At 34.7% G+C, this 19,729-nt stretch overlaps 1 protein-coding gene across 2 annotated transcripts; it reads left to right on the top strand.

Moving 5' to 3' along the window:
• Nucleotides 1–641: 641 nt before the first annotated feature.
• LOC126820998 (ubiquitin-like-conjugating enzyme ATG3) lies at nt 642–18,847 on the top strand. Of its 2 annotated transcripts, none has more exons than XM_050549240.2 (10): nt 642–792; nt 3,958–3,999; nt 4,230–4,350; nt 4,684–4,791; nt 7,786–7,844; nt 9,745–9,861; nt 10,262–10,414; nt 11,570–11,697; nt 14,267–14,335; nt 15,514–18,847. In XM_050549240.2, the coding sequence occupies exons 1-10, from the start codon at nt 721–723 to the stop codon at nt 15,593–15,595; spliced, it is 951 nt and encodes a 316-aa protein (XP_050405197.1). In that variant the 5' UTR covers nt 642–720; the 3' UTR covers nt 15,596–18,847. The 2 variants fall into 2 exon arrangements, with proteins under 2 accessions (XP_050405197.1, XP_055955840.1); XM_056099865.1 differs by having other exon boundaries at nt 9,745–9,865; nt 10,266–10,414.
• The last annotated feature ends 882 nt before the right edge of the window (nt 18,848–19,729 follow it).

Genomic DNA, 19,729 nt, shown 5'->3' with positions numbered 1-19,729 from the left:
ATAAATAAAAATAAAGGGGAAAATAAATAAGTGCTGGATTACACGGAATCAATTACGTTTTACCCAAGGTGAGATAAAAACAATACATAAATGAATGCATGTACACGTACCTATAAAAACAATCACAAATACTAATATTTGCATGCAATAATTAAGAGGAACAAGAAAAATGCTTGTTTTCACTAAAACATGCTTATTTACACGACGTCGGAGAAAGCAATCTATTACTCCTTCGATTTAAAAGCTGGGGATTTGTACCCGTGTCAGGTAGGATTTTAAGCTTAATTGTAAAACAATACTCAATTGTTGTTTTGAATGAAACTATATAGCACCATCTCTTATCTCGAAACACGGGGGTTTGAGAGATGATGTTTCTTATCTAGTGCTGACTATATCAACGAAGACAGCAAGTTCATCTCACAAAAGAATGCACAATATTATAATCTCCATACACATTCAGGTCTAGTCATTTTAAAATTTTTGCGGCTGCGGACAAAGAAAAAGAATTGCATTCACGGTAGGCTTGACCAAACACCCTTAATCGCCTTGAGAAGGGGGCACACTTACCACCACAGCTACGGTGCGAAAACCGCTATTAGAGTTATTTCCCGTTTCAGCTCTCCTATTTTGAAATTAATTAATTACTACTAGTGGGAGGGGGCTAAAAATAATAACAAGCTGTCCCGTGATGTATTAGACTTCAATATTTAACCAAGAACCATGCAGAATATGATAAATGCTGTAAAGGGCACAGCCCGAGGTGTTGCCGAATACCTGACACCTGTACTCACGGTATGATTGCCATTTATTTAAAACAAACTGATGGGGGAAAAAAACCCAACAAATTATTAAATATATAGGGACAACACATTTGATTTGTGCAGAGGCAGCATAGATGTAGCCTAATCACAAATAGGAAATTGAAACAAAGACTATTCTTGAGAACTGGGCAAGTAGACTTTGCATTTAAACATGCATTATGCAAGAGCTAAATCAGCATATTTTAAGTCTTTATTTAGGCTTCAGATGTCATAGAAATTATAAATTAAATCTTTATTTACACAACAAGATCAAAATCAACTCTGAAGACCCACGAATGGTTTGGATTTAAACAGGATTTCATTGATTGATTAAATTTTTAAATGGCGTCGTAAGCGAAGATTAATCCTTACGTTGACATCATACTCCCGGAAATTTTCCATAAAAGGCAGTGATGATCGTAGCTAAATGATAGAGCGTACGAAGCGAGGCCGCTGTTGAGCATGTCAGTCAATTTGATTGAAAGTTCAATATACGGCCTTGATATTATCATTTAGTTGTGGTTAAAATGAGAGTTTGGATGTCGGTATTATACGCTCTTTTGTCTCTTGCGTTTTTAGAAAAATTATGGAAATTGATAAACATCGCAGCTAACTTCACCCCAGTTGAATTGCAGTCCCATTGGATCACTGTTTCCTATTTGTTTGCTTCGGGAGTCACGTAGGCCTACCAGTTACAGTACAAGAGTACACGCAGGCTACAATGTATAACAAGAAGTCGGCTATACTTATGACATGTACAATGCTGCCTCATTGATTTGGTCCATTCCTTTCAAACTTTCGCTTCTTATCTATATATTAAAAGTCTTATTTTTAATTTGTAGTTAAAATAAATGTGAAATGAATTGAATTGCAACCGCGTCTCAAACCGAATAGGCTTACATTACCACAGCCATTGAAAACGTTAGTTGATAATCAAGATTATGTAGGTGGAGTTAACGCCTGTCAATCAAACGATCGGCCATTCTCGGAGACGGTGAAGATACATGTAGAGTTGACTCCTATTTCTAGTCAAAAATAACAATGGTGATAACTTTGTTCAGAATAAAGTAATTTGACTGAAATTTTCAATATATTCTTCTTCCATCATCTATTTTTGAACTGTTATAGCAAGAATGGCCAACTCTCTATTACAATCTCCCATAATGTATCTTTAAGTAAACTTATCTTATTTTTTGTTTTCAGAAAATTCTTAACGTTCTTGTGTTAGATTCTAAGTAGACTTCAGTATAAGCACAAGCACGTTATTATGTGTTCCAAGAAAAAACTTAAGCACAACTTCGTTCTTAAACATTGTCAATCTAAGCATAAGTCCCAAGCAAGGTATACGGCTTGCTTACCAACCTTAAATGAGCTAAATCGCTAATATTTGGGAACTAGAAATTGACACAAATGGGTCACAACGTATATGATAATATAATATGAATGTATATAAATTAATTTACATTCAATCGTTTCTGTTTTTACTGTAATTTCTAAACCGTTATGTTCGGCGAAATACGGCAGAACTCTCAGTTGAATTGCAGTCTCTAGCATCTGGTTATTCCATTCTGCACCGATAGTATTTATTGTGCATGCTCTCCAGATAAGAATATACCGTCACCGTTTGACATGACTTGTGGAATATGTCTAGCCTCGTTCTTTAAGCCCTTGTTACAAATGGCGCCCAAACGCATTATGGTCCACGATTTCTGTACCAATGGTAAAATATTTATTTTGTTTTAAATATTGGATATCAGAAGCCAATATTTTCCCGGTAAGATCACAACATCAATGTTGACATAGAGTTATTCCACGTATTTCCTACATCTTTTGATACCAAAGAGACAATTGAAAGACAGAAAATCCTTTAGAAACATATTCTCAAGAAGAATGCTATAGAAAATTTTGCTTCTACCCTGAAACCATCTGATTTATTTACCAATTAGTAAACAACACAAATACACAGGCTACTTTAAGATCAGACACTCTCACACTTATTCAGTCTGTCTGCATGGGCTTGGTTTTTTTTTTTTAGCTTGTGGCTCATTTTATATGTATATAGGGGTCATGTCAAATGCATCTAAATTGACCATTTTATGACGTAATTGGCATACCAAAATTGTTTTTATGACGTTAGAGAGTATCGTAGTCTCAGTTTACCAGTCACAATGTGCTTAGACTCGTACTTGACTGGTGCTTACGTAAGAATGTTCTTGAGAATTTTCTAGAGACGGTATTTTATAAAGTTTCTTACGTAAGAAAAAGTGAAGCATGACTTTGTGCTTAATTTAAGAATTTTCTAGGAATCTGGCCCTGTAATACATGTAGATCTTTTTTGTCAGTAATGAAATCCCACCATCAACACTGTACAGCCTCACCATTCTCCAAGCTTCTTGATTTACTACTGTAAATCGATTTACCCAAATCCGCCATTATCTCTTGGTTAGTGATCCAGTGTCTTACACACTTGAGAGTAATGAGAGCCCCTGCTGTTCCCCAACTATAAACAAATATATAGCCGACATACCAAATTGGTAGAAAACAAAATAGTAATACATGATAAAATATACAGTTATTATTGAAAGGAAAGAAATATAAGGGAGAAGACATTTTCTTTTTGAAGCCTAATGTTCCAGAGATGATCAAATATTTGTGGTGGATGGATGTATAAAAATTATTACTAATGTAACTTATATAATATTATAGTTTTTCCAGAACTATTCGGGGGGTTGGATGCCCATGGATGGCCGAATGGTTAGCATGTGCGCGCTATATCATACGGTATGTCATTGAGTCAACTGGCAGGGTTTCGATTCCCCGGTTGTACGTGAGAAGGAGTAGGGTCGCCCCTCCAACCTCGTGGGTTTTCTCCGGGTCCTCCGGTTTTCTCCCACTGCTAAAGACTCCTACGCGCAAGGACCTAGTTTGTGTCGAGTGGACGTTAAACTCCATTTCTCTTTCTCTCTCTCCAGAACTATTCCTCATTCCCACAACCATTTGACAATTCGTTTGACAAAGTGTGACGTTAAAACTTAAAACCCATTTCATTTATTTGACAATACTCAACGCTTGTTGATTGCTGTGAATGTGTATTGAATTTTCAGGCATCATTTTTGAATACATGTATTTACTGTTAATCTTCATTTCACATTTACAGGAATCAAAATTTAAAGAAACAGGCGTTATAACACCAGAGGAGGTTTGTTCTTTCCCTAATTTATCAATACTATAAGTCATGGTTATGTTGATTGCTCTCAATGGAAAGGTCAGAATGCAATGTTACCGAGTAGTAAATGAAAGATTAAATTTGGAAAACAATAATATATGGATTACTCTTAAGTACAAGTGTAGATTTGAGTGAAAAGTAGAACCAGTAATGAAACTGTGGATTTGGAATCAACCCTGTTTGATAGTTTTGTTATTTTATAGTTTGTAGTTGCTGGTGATCACATTGTACATCATTGTCCAACATGGCAGTGGGCAACTGGAGAAGACATAAAGATAAGACCATATTTACCTCCAGATAAACAATTCCTTATAACTCGAAATGGTAAGATTCTTCTTGCAATTATCTTAAAACTATATAATTGAGATAAATCTGTAAGCTTATAATAGTAATTGCAGACTGACAGCACCACACACGACAATGTACTAGAAACAAACAAATAATCACACATATAGACAACTATCAAATCATCCACTGCACTGTCCAAGCCCCAGATCTGTAATGGCCCTTGTGTAAGCTTACCAAATCTTTTACACCAAATAAAACGTCCTAAGTTTTATGTATGGAGCGTTAAATTTCAGTGTATGTCAGTCTTGACTGACCAATATATGTGAAAACAAGAGCTGTAGTTAATAGTATAATAGTTTGTTATTGTAGTACCATGTTATAAAAGAGTAAAACAAATGGATACACATCAACAAGAACAAGAAAAGGTTATTGAGGAAGATGATGATGGTGGTTGGGTGGATACACACCATTTTGCTCGTAAGTACCCGCTATGGCTTCTCATAATTTTTGATGTCTTAAAATGTTCCAGGTAAAAGGGAAAGCTTGTACTGATTGCCAAATTGGACATTGTTTGTTCCAGTTCCTTTGGTTAACAACTCATAAAAATTGTAGCCTGCATTGAATAATAAAAATGGTAGCTTTTATGGTGAATTTATTCTCCTAGACTAAATTACTGAGATGTATTCATTGTCATTATACACCCCCATGGAAATGTGGTCGTATATTGCCGTTGCGTCCGTCTGTCTGTCGGTCGGTCCGTCCATCCATGGTCCACAATTTCTTGGGAATACTCTACAGACTACATTTATCATCTGATTGTTTTGAAATTAATATATGTTGTTTGCATTAGTGAGATGAAGAAGCCTATTTAATTTCAATAACTTCCGTTAATTTCGTCTGGAGTTATGGTCCTTGTTTCACTTTGTTGCACCTTGTGAACGCTTTAACAACAAAAGTGATCAACCGATCTGTATGAAATTTATATGCATTTGCATCATTTAGATAGTAAAACAAAGAATCCTTTTGAATTTCAGAGATTTGCTTTAATTACATCTAGAGTTATGGCCCTTGTTTCACTCTAATGACAACAGTTATCATCCGATCTGTTTAAAATTTATATGTATGGTTTAAATTAGTAAAACGAACAAGTCTATTGAGTTTCAGCAAATTTCCGTTCATTACGCCATGAGTTATGGCCCTTGTTGCACCTTGTGAACGCTCTAATGACAAAAGTTATCAAACGATCTGTATGAAATTTATATGCATCATTTAAATAAGTAAAACAAAGAATCCTATTGAATTTCATCAATTTCCATTAACTATGCCATGAGTTATGGCCCTTGTTTCAATTTGTTGTACCTTGTGAATGCTCTGACGACAAAAATTATTATCGGATCTGTATGAAATTTACATGTATGGTTTAAATTAGTAAAACGAACAAGCCTTTTGAGTTTCAGCAAATTTCCGTTAATTACATCTACGTGTATAGTTATGGCCATTGTTTCACTTTGTTGAATCTTGTGAATGCTCGAATGACAAAAGTTATCACCCAATATGTATGAAATTCAAATGCATCATTTAAATTAGTGAAATGAAGAAGCCTATTGAATGTAAGCAATTTCCGTCAATTACTTCTAGAGTTATGGCCCTTGTTTTACTATCATCCAATCTGTATGGAATTTATCATATTCCTGAAGCAATGGCCCGAGAAATCCCTCTCTGGCCATTGCTGGATTAGCTTCTGATACTTGCGCTTTTGAGGGAGTGTGTCTATTCTTCCCGTTCAATCAAATCTATCCAAAATCACAGCAACATGACAGCCCTTCGTTTAATCAGGGGTCTTCCCTAAAACTTTGGACAGTGATTTAAGGTATTAAAAACGGTGAAAGTGTTGTTCGTCTCAAAACTATATTGTTTACATAATATCCACAGAGTAAAAATCGTGTTGACAGTTGATAGCCTTGTTTGTCACACAATTAGTTTTTCTGCAATATTCTGCTATGCACTGGTTAATTGGGCATAATAAAATCGTGCGTCATGACATAACGTTATATAAACATATTTGGTCCAATTTGGAGCTTTGTTTGGTATTGTTACGCAGTAATCTATTGGTTGTTAATCGGACTATTGACCAGTCATAATTTAGAACAAGAATTTTCTTTGTTTACAGCAGTGAGTAGTGGGATTAGCTCTAAACAAACGAAACACTGCGAGGAGTATAGGAATTTATATGCATTATTTGAATTAGTAAAACGAAAAATCCTGTCGAATTTCAATAATTTCTGTAGATTACTTCCAGTGCTATGGCCCTTATTTTAGTTTTTAGAACCTTGTGACCCCTCAAACGACGAAAATTATAATGTCATCTGTATGAAATTGTCTATTAAATGCCCCTAATTACCTACAAAAGAATAAATATGTGACAACCCTTGTTGACCGCTCGGACGATTTAGCTGCTGTGGGCGTATGTTTTGTTGCCTGGCAACCTATCTTTTTTTATATAATTATCCCCCGCCTTTCGAAGAAAGCAGGGGACTATTAAAATGGGTTCATCTGTCTGTGTGTCCCTCTGTCCATCATATTTTTTGGGACACAATAACTCTCTTTCTAATTGAGGTAGAATGTTCAAACTTGGTGTATGCCTGCGTTCATTAGGTGAATGGGGGGGTTGGATGGCTGAATGGTTAGCACGTGCGCGCTGTATCATAAAGTCTGTCATTGAGTCAACTGGCGTGGTTTCGATTCCCCGGTTGTACGTGACAAGGAGTAGGGTCGCCTGTCCAACCTCGTGGGTTTTCTCCGGGTCCTTCGGTTTCCTCCCACTGCTAAAGACCCCTACGTGCAAGCGAATTATGCAAATAAAATTGAACCATACATGTATGTTTGTCCCGAAATGACCTAGTTTGTGTCGAGTGGATGTTAAACCCCACTTCTCTCTCTCTCTCATTACATGTAGGTGAATGCCTTGATAGAGTTCATTGATGAACATTGTCGGCTTACGGTAAGCAGAGATAAGCAATTTGATTGGTTGATGCTTTGGGGCACGATAACTTTGGTTATAATGAAGTGAGAGCGATGAAACTCTGAATATAGATTCATGATATCATTACCTTGACTAAGTTCGATGGTGAGAGTTTTCTGCTTAGGCTAAGGAGCGATAAGCAATTTGACTGGTCAAGACTTTGGAACATAACAACTCTGCTGGTGTAGATGTGCATTAGGTGAATGTCTTGACCGAGTTCAATGATTAACATTTCGAGCTGAAGCTAAGCAGAGCTGATCTATTTCATTGATCAATAATCTTGATTATATCTGATAGAGAGTGAGGAAACTTAGTGTATACATGTATGTAGTTTGATTGCTCGATACTTTTTAAAAAAATAAATGTGCTATTAATTAATATGTGTCATCTATTTATTTTGGGATTTTGGTGGGGGACATCAACCTCACTGTTGGCTTGTTCTATTTCAGCTGATTCTAATGTTGTGAACACAGCAGAACTTGTAGCAGAAATGACATTAGATTCTAAGGTAAATTTTTACCAGTATTTAATATCCGAGTTAATACATTGAGTTTGTCATTTGAAGGAAGATACAAATTGGTTATAAAATACTCACTTTCTTTAGCTGCACTTATTAGATACAGGGTCGACATAAGCAATTCATGATTGGGGGTGCTACCATCCTAGGACTTGAGGCGAGGGTCCAGGAGCCGAAAACTCCTGGGGATATCACTGTAAACCAGGTATCATTTAATCTTGTGTATCTAGCACTAATTTCTTTCACATTCGTTTAATATCAAATCTTTGTTTAAAAATTCGTAAAAACTGTTTAAAATCACCATAAATCGTTTAATTTGTACTTCTGTCCAGTGTATGTTTATAACTGAAAGATCTCAACATTTTTGGCTTGTGGACCCTCTAGACCTCACAGTTTTTATTTGATTGTCAGAACCGTTCAAATATATCACTGTTACACTGCCTGACAAAATGGTCGCTACCCTTAAAACCATTAAATATCCAGGTTGTGGGCCATCCAGAGATTCAAATTTTCATCCAATTTTGATATATTCCAAAGGTTCGTATTGGGTTGTAACTTTCTGAATTATGGCCCCTGATTGTACAAAATATCACATTTTTAGCTTGTGGACCCCTCTAGAGGTCACCATTTTAATCTTATTTTCAAAACCGTTCAAATATACATGTATTTGAAAGTTCAGAATTTTTATCCGATTTATATGAACATAAAACAGTATCACTAGCTCTTGGATGAGTTCAATTTTGGTGTGCATTGGCCCCTGCCTTTTACGCAAAATGTAAAATATGAATGAAGTTTGTGGACCTTCTTAAGGCTACATTTTTTTTCTGATTCATGAGATGAAACTTAAACTATGTATAAGGATCAAAAGTTTTTGGATAACTTTGGTATGCAGCAGAGTGAGCAGACCTCACGTTTTAGAGCTATAGCCCCTGCTTTTTACGCAAAATGTGAAATGTGTATGAATTTTTAGGGCCTCTAGTGGAGCTACAATTGGTGAGGATGAGTCCTATTGGTTTTGCCTCTTCTCCATACATTTCTTGGAAAATGTAGGCGTATTTTGTATGGCAACCTCTTGATTTAACTGTTCATAACTGATAGCAGTGAATTATTTGACAGATAAGGGACGAAAGTGAGATACAATGGAAGTGAAATGGGCTTGAAATAAAGATTGACTGTTCAGTAAACTAATCGTGACTCGCAACTGGGAGTCTCTTTACCTAGGGATCAGTATAGAGCATAACAGTTTTTTCTTTTTTAAAAGTACCCCCCCCCCCACTCTGCCAGGCCTGAGATAAGAAATTATGATTAATTAAGTATTGTCTTTTCATTTTTAAACTCAACTGGTATACAGACATTTTTATTAATTGAGATTGAGAAGCACTAGCACATGTCTGTAGTGCTTTTTGTAAAAAATTCATGGTGTATCATTATTTTCACTCTACTCTCATTTTGTTTGTAAATTAACTTTGATGGTTGTCCAATTGAGTACAACACACTTTCTATCATTTGATTTATTAAAATTCATGTAGACAAAAGATCAACAAGAGTGTGTGTAAATTATTGGTGACTTTGGACATCTATTTTTTATATTGAATGAACTTTTAGTTAAATCACAATCATGCATTCTTATTCCAAAACTCCATTAGAAAAATTCCATGAATGTATTTCAATGGAATAGTAGGCCACAAAAGACAGTCCAACATGGCAGTATTTTTAACTGTTTATATGTAAACAGAACATTTGTATTATTTGAATTATGGATTTGAAGATGCATGAAATATCAGTTTAAGAATTGAGAATATGATGGGAAGTTTGCCTTAGTAAATTGTCCTAAACTCAATATTTCGGGGATTGTGAGTCAGTCCATCATTACACTTATTTCTAAATTTAGACTAGTCAAACAAAAGCAGACCGTGATGAAGATAATGATGACGATGAAGAGGATGATGGTGAAGCAGAAGACATGGAAGCTTTTGAACAAGGTGGCATGTTAGAAGAAGAGGATGATGTAAGTACCTTAATTTTGTGAACATTAATTTGCTAAGTCACTTAATTGACTGCTCTGCTCAGAAATGTTTACTTGATATAATGGTAGCAAATGGTCCACACTTGTCTTCTAATTTCTGTATATAATTATACATAAAGCATGTACATTCTGAATAGGATTTAAAATGTTAATTGATATTTCTAACACAGTACATAAATGTTTGTAATTCTTAATGCAAAAGGTTTTATTTATTGAAATTTATAGTTTTGCATAACACACTCAAATTCAAATATTGCATTGCCTCCAAATCAGAAATGTTTAAAAGAATTCCATGATCTAAACGTCATGTTTTCTGTAACTGAGCAAATGATATATTTGTATAATTCCATGATTAATTTATTGCTTCATTTTTATTTTGCAGGCAGCATTGAAACCAGAGGCAGTAGTATCAGAATCTGATGGCGCTGCTGGTGGTGGTGATAGTGGTATTATACAAACTAGAACTTATGATTTAAATATAACTTATGATAAATATTATCAAACACCTCGATTATGGCTCTTTGGTTATGATGAAGTAAGTTGTTTTAATTTTCAATTTTAGACCACACAAAGAAAAAATAAAAAAATATTCTGGTTCTCGGATACCACTGTGTCATCATAAATCGACTGTGTCACCTATTTTTATTTTTAAGTAAAAATGCGATAAAAACGAAGTTAACAATTTCCGCATGTTCATATTGCCCATGATCAACAGAAGTAACTCTATTAAACATTTCTTGAAAAGAGGAGCTGAACACTAGACTCAGCTATTAAGTACATAACTATGGGAAACACTACTGACAATCACAAACAGCACTGGATGATCGATTCTTAATTGTTATTCCGCAATGATGGCAACAATTTTGCTGTCAAGCCTTGTCCACTGTTCATTGATGTCTTTGATTCCCTTTGATGAAAGTCACTGAAAGTTAAAGATTAAGGTCAAATTTTTTGGGTTGTCCCTGTTTTTTTTTAAAAACTACATTAAATCTTAAAGAACTTTATGAAACTTGGACAAATGCTTCAACCTCTAGTCAATTCATTTAGGGATATGGTAATTTCTAGACCAGTAACATGAAGAAACTAGATTAAAGAAGCAGTATGTAAGATTTATTTATAAAGAGCTGGTCGTTCTTGCTATAATAGTTCAAAAATAGATAAGGCAAAATGAATATATTGAAAACTTCATTAAAATTTCTTTATTCTGGGCAAAGATATTAGTATTTGAAGGTTTGACAAGATGTGTTCACTGACTGTAACCACTGTACCGGTTGTTCGAGACTTAGTCTTGCTTCACCATTTTTAAATTAAATCATTAAATAGCCAAACAGTTCTAATCTACTTAAAATCGGAACCATTCGATGGCATCAAGAGTTGATTATGGTCTTGTCAAGTTAATAAATGTCTAAATATAGTTTGAGTAACATTTAATGCCCAAAGAAAGATCTGAAATAGGAAGATTTAGCTCTTGCATAATGCCTGTTTAATTTTGGGGGATAAGAATTCGGATGTGTTGAAAATTAGCCTAATAAGATTCTCAGCAATCCTTGGAAAAAAATGTTATGCTTGATATTAGGGCAACAGTCTTTAAATTAAAATCTTACATATTTAGTAATGTGAACTAGCTGGCTTGTTTTGCTTTTATGAAATATTAAAATAAAGAAATAATTTAAATGAATTGTTTTTTTAGAATAGAAAACCTTTAACAGTAGATGAATTATATGATGATTTTAGTCAAGATCATGCCAAAAAAACTGTCACCATGGAAGCACATCCTCATTTACCAGGACCACCATTAGCGTCTGTTCATCCATGCAAGTAAGTAATATTAAAATGATTGTTTCACTTCCGTTTCTTGAGGGGAATTGGGTGGCCAAATGGGTTAACATGTGCACATAAGATCATAAGGTCTGTCATTAAGTCAAGTCACGTGGTTTCAATTCCCTGCTTGTACGTGACAAGGAGTTGAGTCGCCTGTCCAACTGCGTGGGTTTTCTCTAGTTTCACCCCACAGCTAAAGACCCCTATGTGCAAGCAAATTAATGAATTACAATTGAACAATATGTTAGTCCCAAAATGACCTAGTTTGTGTTGATTTCTATCATTCTCAGTTTCTCAAATTATTTTTTTAAGAATAACGAAAGATTGTAAACTTTAACTTTTCTGTGGCATTTCGCCATCGGGAGTGATTGTTTATACATTATTTTCAAAACTGGCATTTGTTGGTTATTTCTTAATAGTACAGTAGTATTCTAGTAACAATAAGATCATGGTAAATGCTTAAGTACTGCAAATTGAATTCTGATTCCCAAACTTTACAACTCGGATAACATGTTCAAAATGCCTTGGTACATTGTATAAAGCATGAATCTTTTTTATACGCCCACATTTTGATTTGATTTTGATGAAACTTGAAATACATGTTTATAACCCAAAGATCTTGGTTCCTTTCGATATTCGCTCATATCGGATCGTAACTTCCGGAATTTTGGCCCTTGATTGTATGAGCTTGTGGTCCCTATAGAGGTCACAATTTTTATCCGATTTAAAAAAAGCGTTTTAGTATATCACCGTTACACCCTAATGATGGTTGAGTTAGAATTTCGTGAAAATCGGACCAAAACTGCCAGACAAAATGGTTGCAAATAGTGTAAAATATGGTATATCGAGGTTGTGGACCCTCTAGAATTCACAATTTTCATTCAATTTTGATGAAACTTAGAATGGATGTTTATATCCCAAAGATCTTGGTTCCTTTCGATATCGGATTGTAACTTCCTGAATTATGGCTCCTGATTGTACAAAAAATCATGCTTTTAACTTGTGAGTCACTTTAGAGGTTATAATTTTTATCCGATTTAAAAAAACGGTTTAGTATATCCCCGTTACACCCTAATGATGGTTGAGTTCAAATTTCGTGACAATCGGACCAAAACTGTCGGACAAAATCACCGCCCCTTGTACGCAAATAGTGTGAACATCTAGTATATCAAGGTTGTGGACCTCCTAGAAGGCACAATTTTGATTCGATTAAGAATATATCACCGTTACATCAAAATGTTTGTTGAGTTCGAATTTTGTGAAAATCAGTCCAAAACTGACGGACAAAATGGCCACCCCTCGTACGCAAATAGTGTAAACATCTGGTAAATCAAGGTTGTGGACCCTCTAGAGGTCACAATTTTGATGAAACTTGAAATACATGTTTATAACCCAACGATATTGGTTCCTTTCGATATTTGCGCATATCGGATCGTAACTTCCTGAATTATGGCACTTTATTGTACGAAAAATCGCGTTTTGACCTTGTGGTCCCTATAGAGGTCACAATTTTTATCCGATTTAAAAAAAAAACTTGTGAATATATCATAGTTATACACTGATGATGGTTGAGTTCGAATTTCGTGAAAATCTGACAAAAATTGTACGCAAATTGTGTAAAAAAAATGGTATATCAAGGTTGTGGACCCTCTAGAGGACACAGTTTTTATCCGATTTGGATGAAACTTTAAATATATGTCTTGGTTCCTTTTGATAATCACACATATCCAAACATAATGTCTTGGATTATGGCCCCTGATTGGTCGAAAATTGCATTTTTAGCTTGTGGATTCTCTAGAGGTCAGAATTTTTTTTCCAATTTTAAAAACCGTTTAGATATATCACCATTCCACCATAATGAAGATTGAATTGGAATTTTGGGAAAATCGAAATGAAACTGCGCGACAAAATGGCCGCTCTTTGTACGCAAATTGTGGATAAGTATGAAATACAAAGGTTATGGACGCTCTAGCGGTCACAATTTTATCCAATTTTGATAAAACTTAAACATATCTTTATATTCCAAAAATCTCACATTTCAGACCATAACTTTCTGGATTATGACCCCTGATTGTACAAAAAATCCTTTTTGTTTTTAGCTTGTTCTCTATTCATCTCTTGCAAAATGTGGGCATATCCTGCCTGGCAACCGCTGGTATATATCTGCCAGAATGCTGGTGGCTTAGTGAGTAAGAGGCTAACCAGTACGTGTCAGGTTTGCTTCCAGTGTTGGCTTAGAAAGTTTCTCAGGATTTTCTGCCACGATTTTCTCAAGTCAGTAGTGCAGGATGAAGGGCCTGGCAAGGACAGTGCCTAGTTGGTTGGATGGGACAAAAAAAAACACGGTCCTGTGTACACATGGGTATGCACATAAAAGAACCCTTGACAGTTGGAATTCGAAATAAAAGTAGGCCATAGCAACGCTGTCCAGACAAAAGTTCCCTCATAGCACACTTATGTCCGTCTTCAATAGCCCAGTCGGTACAGAAGATATCTGAATATAATTTATTGTTTTGAAAATTATCAATACAAGAACAATATCAAGAGATTTTGTGTATTATTGTAGACATGCTGATGTTATGAAGAAGATTATACAAACAGTAGCAGAAGGAGGGGGAGAACTTGGTGTTCACATGTATCCTTGTATTATATGATTTCTTTAAGCCGATTTGAGGGATTACAAATCCTTTGCAAACTTTACTATTGTGAGAGTTGAATCTCTAAAAGGAATATCATTCCAAAAATGGTTGAATTCCAATTGTGGTGGTTTTTTTTAATCTATTATGGCGAGATAGTTCCAATCATGTTAATTCTTGACAATGCAATTTACATTAGAAATTCTGGTAGTTTTATCTCTCTATAATGTCACTTACTGTAAACAACCATTTTTTGGATTTCAAAATTCTTTATGATCTACTCATGACGTATAATTTTACAAAGAATCATTGCCATTCTCGCCAACCCTATAACCACCTGCTGTTGAGTTTTTATCCAAAATATTCTGCTAGTCATAAAGATGAACCATAATCAAAATTCAGAGATGTGCATCTTTTTGTGTGGAGTTATTGTCCCATTTACAAAATCTTTGTTATCTTCTTGAGAACATTTGTACATTACAACATACTATACTATACCTCCGTTAAGATGGCTGTTGGTGGGCATGCATATTATGTTGCCTTCCTTAAAACAATCTGTAAATAGATTGAATAAAAAAAATAGGGGGTTGGGTGGCCAAATCGTTTAAAGGCTCAATACCACTCTTGTTGTAACTGAATAATATGTCCCAATCTTTATTCTGGTCAACAAATTGTACTATTTTACAATATTCCAATTAATTGATGATACAAATTTCATCTTAACACACCTAATTGAAAAAATTGGAAAAATTCAACTAAATGATTTGAAAAGCCTAACGTAAAGCTTTTCAAATGTGACTTGGATTTAAAAATATTTTCGAACCCTCTGGACAAGTAAAATAGGATTTAATGGATAATTTACAGAACAGGTAGGATACTTAAACATCTAATACTTAGAATAAGGCTATTATTTATTTTCTGGAGCTGTCAAGCCAGCAAGAGTGTTATTGTCCCTTTAACATGGTTTCCATTACCTGCTTGTCTGCTTTCCTTCCACAGCTAAAGAACCTTACACGTGAAGCTAATTATTTAAATAAAATTGAACCATCCATTAGTCTAGAAATGACCTAGTTTGTGTCTTGTGGACCTTAAACCCCATTTCTCTCTCTCTCTTTGAATATAAAAATTGATGACTCAAAGATAATTAGATTTATATTTTCCTTAACAATTATTCCAGGTATTTGATGATATTTTTAAAATTTGTACAAGCTGTGATACCTACGATAGAATACGATTATACACGCCATTTTACCATGTGATCATTACAACATTTCATCTCAACTTCAATATACAGCAGATAAAAAATATGTCATTAATACGAAAATATACAGGGGTCAATGATTCTATTAAAATATAGGTACTAAATTTTTCCACAAAGTTAAACTACAAATAACTTTCATTTGTCATGGATTGACTTGGTACTTGAATTGGCTTGGTTACTTGAATGTGACTCAATTTACATGGACATATTTATTTGGTTCCATCATTTGTTTTCATACGGTTTCAATTTTTTTACTGACTGAGAATAAATGTATCACGTTGCTTCACTTCTTACCTTTTCATTGCTGAAAAACTTTCAACAACCTGTTGATATGAATCATTATTATGAATCATTGATATGGTTTAAAATTTATTTTCATATTCCTTTACTATTCATTATTATTAGGTCTATTTAGGTCTTTAAATACGTTTACTGTCTTGTATGTTATGTATAACCCTGTTTACATTACAAATTTTAAGCGCACCAGGCACGGTACTGGGTACGGCACGCTTTGCTTTTTTGTAGTGTATACAGGTCAAACGTAAGCGTGCCACGCCTGGTACGGTGCCAATCTGGCCCACTGAAGTGAGGTGGTCTCGGAACGGTACCAGGACTGGCTCGCTTTAAATTTTCGTAGTGTAAACGCTAACCGGTCTGAGCATGGATTACTGCACATGCGCCAAATGAACCTTAACCTTTTTCCCCACAAACTTTGACAGCTCTGTCATCAGTTCTGTCAAAATGGCTTCTCAAACTAAATCAACCATCATAATTGTTTTCATCTGGGTAATTTGTATAGGGACTGAAATTAACTTTTCTGTTAAGAGTTCCACATTTAGCGTGCTTGGCACGGTTCTGAGACCGGTTATTTTAGAGTAATGTAAACCGGTCAATTTCTTGAAATTTATCGCGGCCTGGTACCGTGCCCAGAACAGCATGCTTATCGCGGCCAAGTGTAAACGAGGCTTATGTTTACCATTTTTGTTTCAAAATTTCAAGTCTATGGTACCAAACCAAACAGGGTACCAAGTCAAATTGCATGTTTAACTTCCTGTATACTACTATTATTTATCATATACATATTTATACTAGTATTTAATCTAGCTAATTTCAGAAAGAGTTTTCCCTTGGAGTACAGCAGTCGGGTACTAGAAAAATCTTAAAACCTTATTTAAAGTAGCAAAGTCTCTAACTCAGTATCATCCAAAATCTTCAACATTGAAAACACAAATTATTTGTCAATTTAAATCAACATTAATGCTGTGATCTTACCGGAAAAAGATGGGCTTCTGATATCCAATGTTTAAGACAAAATAAACATTTTGCCATTGGTACATGAATCGTGTACCATAATGCGTTTCAGCCAAAATAAACATTTTGCCATTGGTACATGAATCGTGCACCATAATGCGTTTCAGCCCCAGTTCTAGCAAGAGACTCGAGGAACGAGGCTAGACATATTGCACCAAACCAAACGGCGTGTGTAGACTGGAATAACCAGGCGCTAAAAATTTGCATTCGATTGAGACTTCAGGCTTATTTCGCGGAACATAACTGATTTGAAATTAGAGTAAAAACGGAAACCATTGAATGTATATCAGTTTATATACATTCATATTACAGTATTATATGAGTTGCGACCCACTTGTGTCAATTTCTAGGTCCTAAATGTTAGCGATTTAGCTCCTTTAAGCTTTTCTCTTTGCAAGTCAACATAAAATTCAAACTGTGATAAATAAAAACCTAAATGAAATGAAATGGAGTTTAAAGCCCTACTTCATCAATGGGAAGTGATATCTGTGTTCTAGAAAGTGTAAGGATACCTTGTATTCACAGGAAAATATTTGAATAGGAAAATCAGCATTCGATATAAGAAATAACCATAGACATCGTCAATTCACTAAACTTAAAATACAACTAGAATGTGTTTGGGTAATTTTGTATCTAAAATCAACATTGTCTTGCAGGTAAGATTTTTCTAGTGCCCAGACTGAACAATGTTGATGTGTCAATAGTTGTTATGAAAGATATGTGAATAGTACTAATAATAATACGAATGCATTGCTTACTTTCTTCTGTATGATTATGCAACTACGTACAACCCTAGAAACCGATATGAAACATTATTTCTCAAGCTTTTTAAGAAAGGGTGTTTTTTTTGCCTATATGATGATGTGGTAATGAGGTTTAATTCTGTCCATGTTTAAGACAAATGAAATTAATTGTAACTCATTTCAATTGGGTCATACTTCAAGTTTAATTAAATTATTGTATATGATGATTGAAATAAACTTTAATTTTTTAAGAAATAATGAATTTAAGCAAGGATTACTTCTTAATCGGTTAATAGTAAGTGCAGGATGACCGATAAGACAAAATACACACATTGCAAGAAATAAACAACAAATAATATTGCTGTAGGGGACAAAATTTTAAAATTCATTCATTGTTCAACATTATATAATAGATGTTATCTTCCCTCAAAATTTGGACTCAAATTGTTCCAAAAAGTTATGATTTCTTGTTCATGCTATTCTGGATTATACATTTATTTGGTTCAATAAGAAATACATTTTAAACTCCTATTAATCAGAGAATACAGGAAAACTCTATGGAACTTGCATGTTTATCATAAATTTGGGATCAAATCTGTATTTCTCAAAGAGGGAATCACAATATTAAGCAGGTGTATGTCAACTGAATTAAATACTGAATTAAATATATTTATCATAAATGTCTGTTATATATTTATTTAATCTCATCCTGTCACTATTAAATAAATTATAACTTGGATCTGTTTGTACTGATTCTGTTTTTATGCACTAATAATGATTATCAACGAAGAATAAGTACAATGTAATTTGTTTTTCTTTTTAACCCAAAAGGCTTACTATTATGCCATACACGTCTCTCTGTCTATTAACATGTTCAGTTTTGTCACTGAAAATTTTAACTATTCAAATAAGAGGGATTATACAAGTATTATTATATCCCTGATAAAAATCATACATAGTCTCTAGAGTATTCACAAGTAATCGTGACTGACACATGTACGGGGCCGGCGAAAGCAGTTCTTGATTAGGTGGGGCTACCATCCTAGAAGTTCACAATTGTTATACAATTTTGATGAAACTGACAATGTATGTTTATAACCGAAAGATCTCAACATTTTTAGCTTGTGGACCCTCTAGACCTCACAGTTTTTATTTGATTGTCAAAACCATTTAAATATATCACTGTTACACCATAATTACGTCCGAGTTCAAATTTTGTGAAAATCAGAACAAAACTGCTAGAAAAAATGAACGCTACCCTTAAAAGAATGTAATACCCAGGTTGTGGGCCATCCAGAGGTTCGAATTTTTATCCAATTTTGATATATCTCAAAAGGTCTGGGTTCCTTTCGATATTGGTGCATATTTGACCGTAACATTCTGGATTATGACCCCAGATTATACGAAATATCACGTTTTTAGCTTGTGGGCCCTCAAGACATAACCATTTTAATATTATTTTCAAAACCGTTCAAATATATCACTGTTACGTCCAAATTTTCTGAAAATCAGATCGATTTTAAAGTTCAGAATTTTTATCCGATTTAGATGAACTTAAAGATACATTCCCGCGCACAAACTTTGTGATTTGATGATATATTTGGACTAAAGCCAGGCGCAGACGGGCAACTTTTTCGAGCAACTTTCAGGCAACAGTGAAATCGCTGGTCGTTGAAAGAAAAAATCACTCGTCTGCGCCAACGGGCAACAATAGTTGCCTGCTGTTGCTCCGAGTTGCTAAATATCAAACATGTTTGATATTCGACAACAGAAAATCGCTTGTCGCGGAGAAATTGTTCATCTGTTGCTTCAAAATTGCTCGTCTGCGGCGGTAGGCGACAACAGGCAACAAGCAACTGGTTAACTGTCCAATCAGCGAGCACTCTACTGTCATATGATACTTCAAGATGGAACAGCTAACAACATTAACATGGTCCGTGGAGATGGAAGACATGTTGGTGGAAATGTGGGCTGAGCGGCCAGTATTGTATGATGTAAGCTCAGCCGAGTATTCGGATTTCGGATCGTGCAAAAAAACATGGCTGTCTCTTTGATCACGTGATATCGGCATTCCGGAT

The sequence above is a fragment of the Patella vulgata genome, chromosome 1, assembly GCF_932274485.2.
Source record: "Patella vulgata chromosome 1, xgPatVulg1.2, whole genome shotgun sequence".
Taxonomy (NCBI): Eukaryota; Metazoa; Mollusca; class Gastropoda; family Patellidae; genus Patella; species Patella vulgata.
The sequence above is the reverse complement of the archived record's forward strand: the minus strand, read 5'-3'. Positions and strand labels throughout refer to the sequence as shown.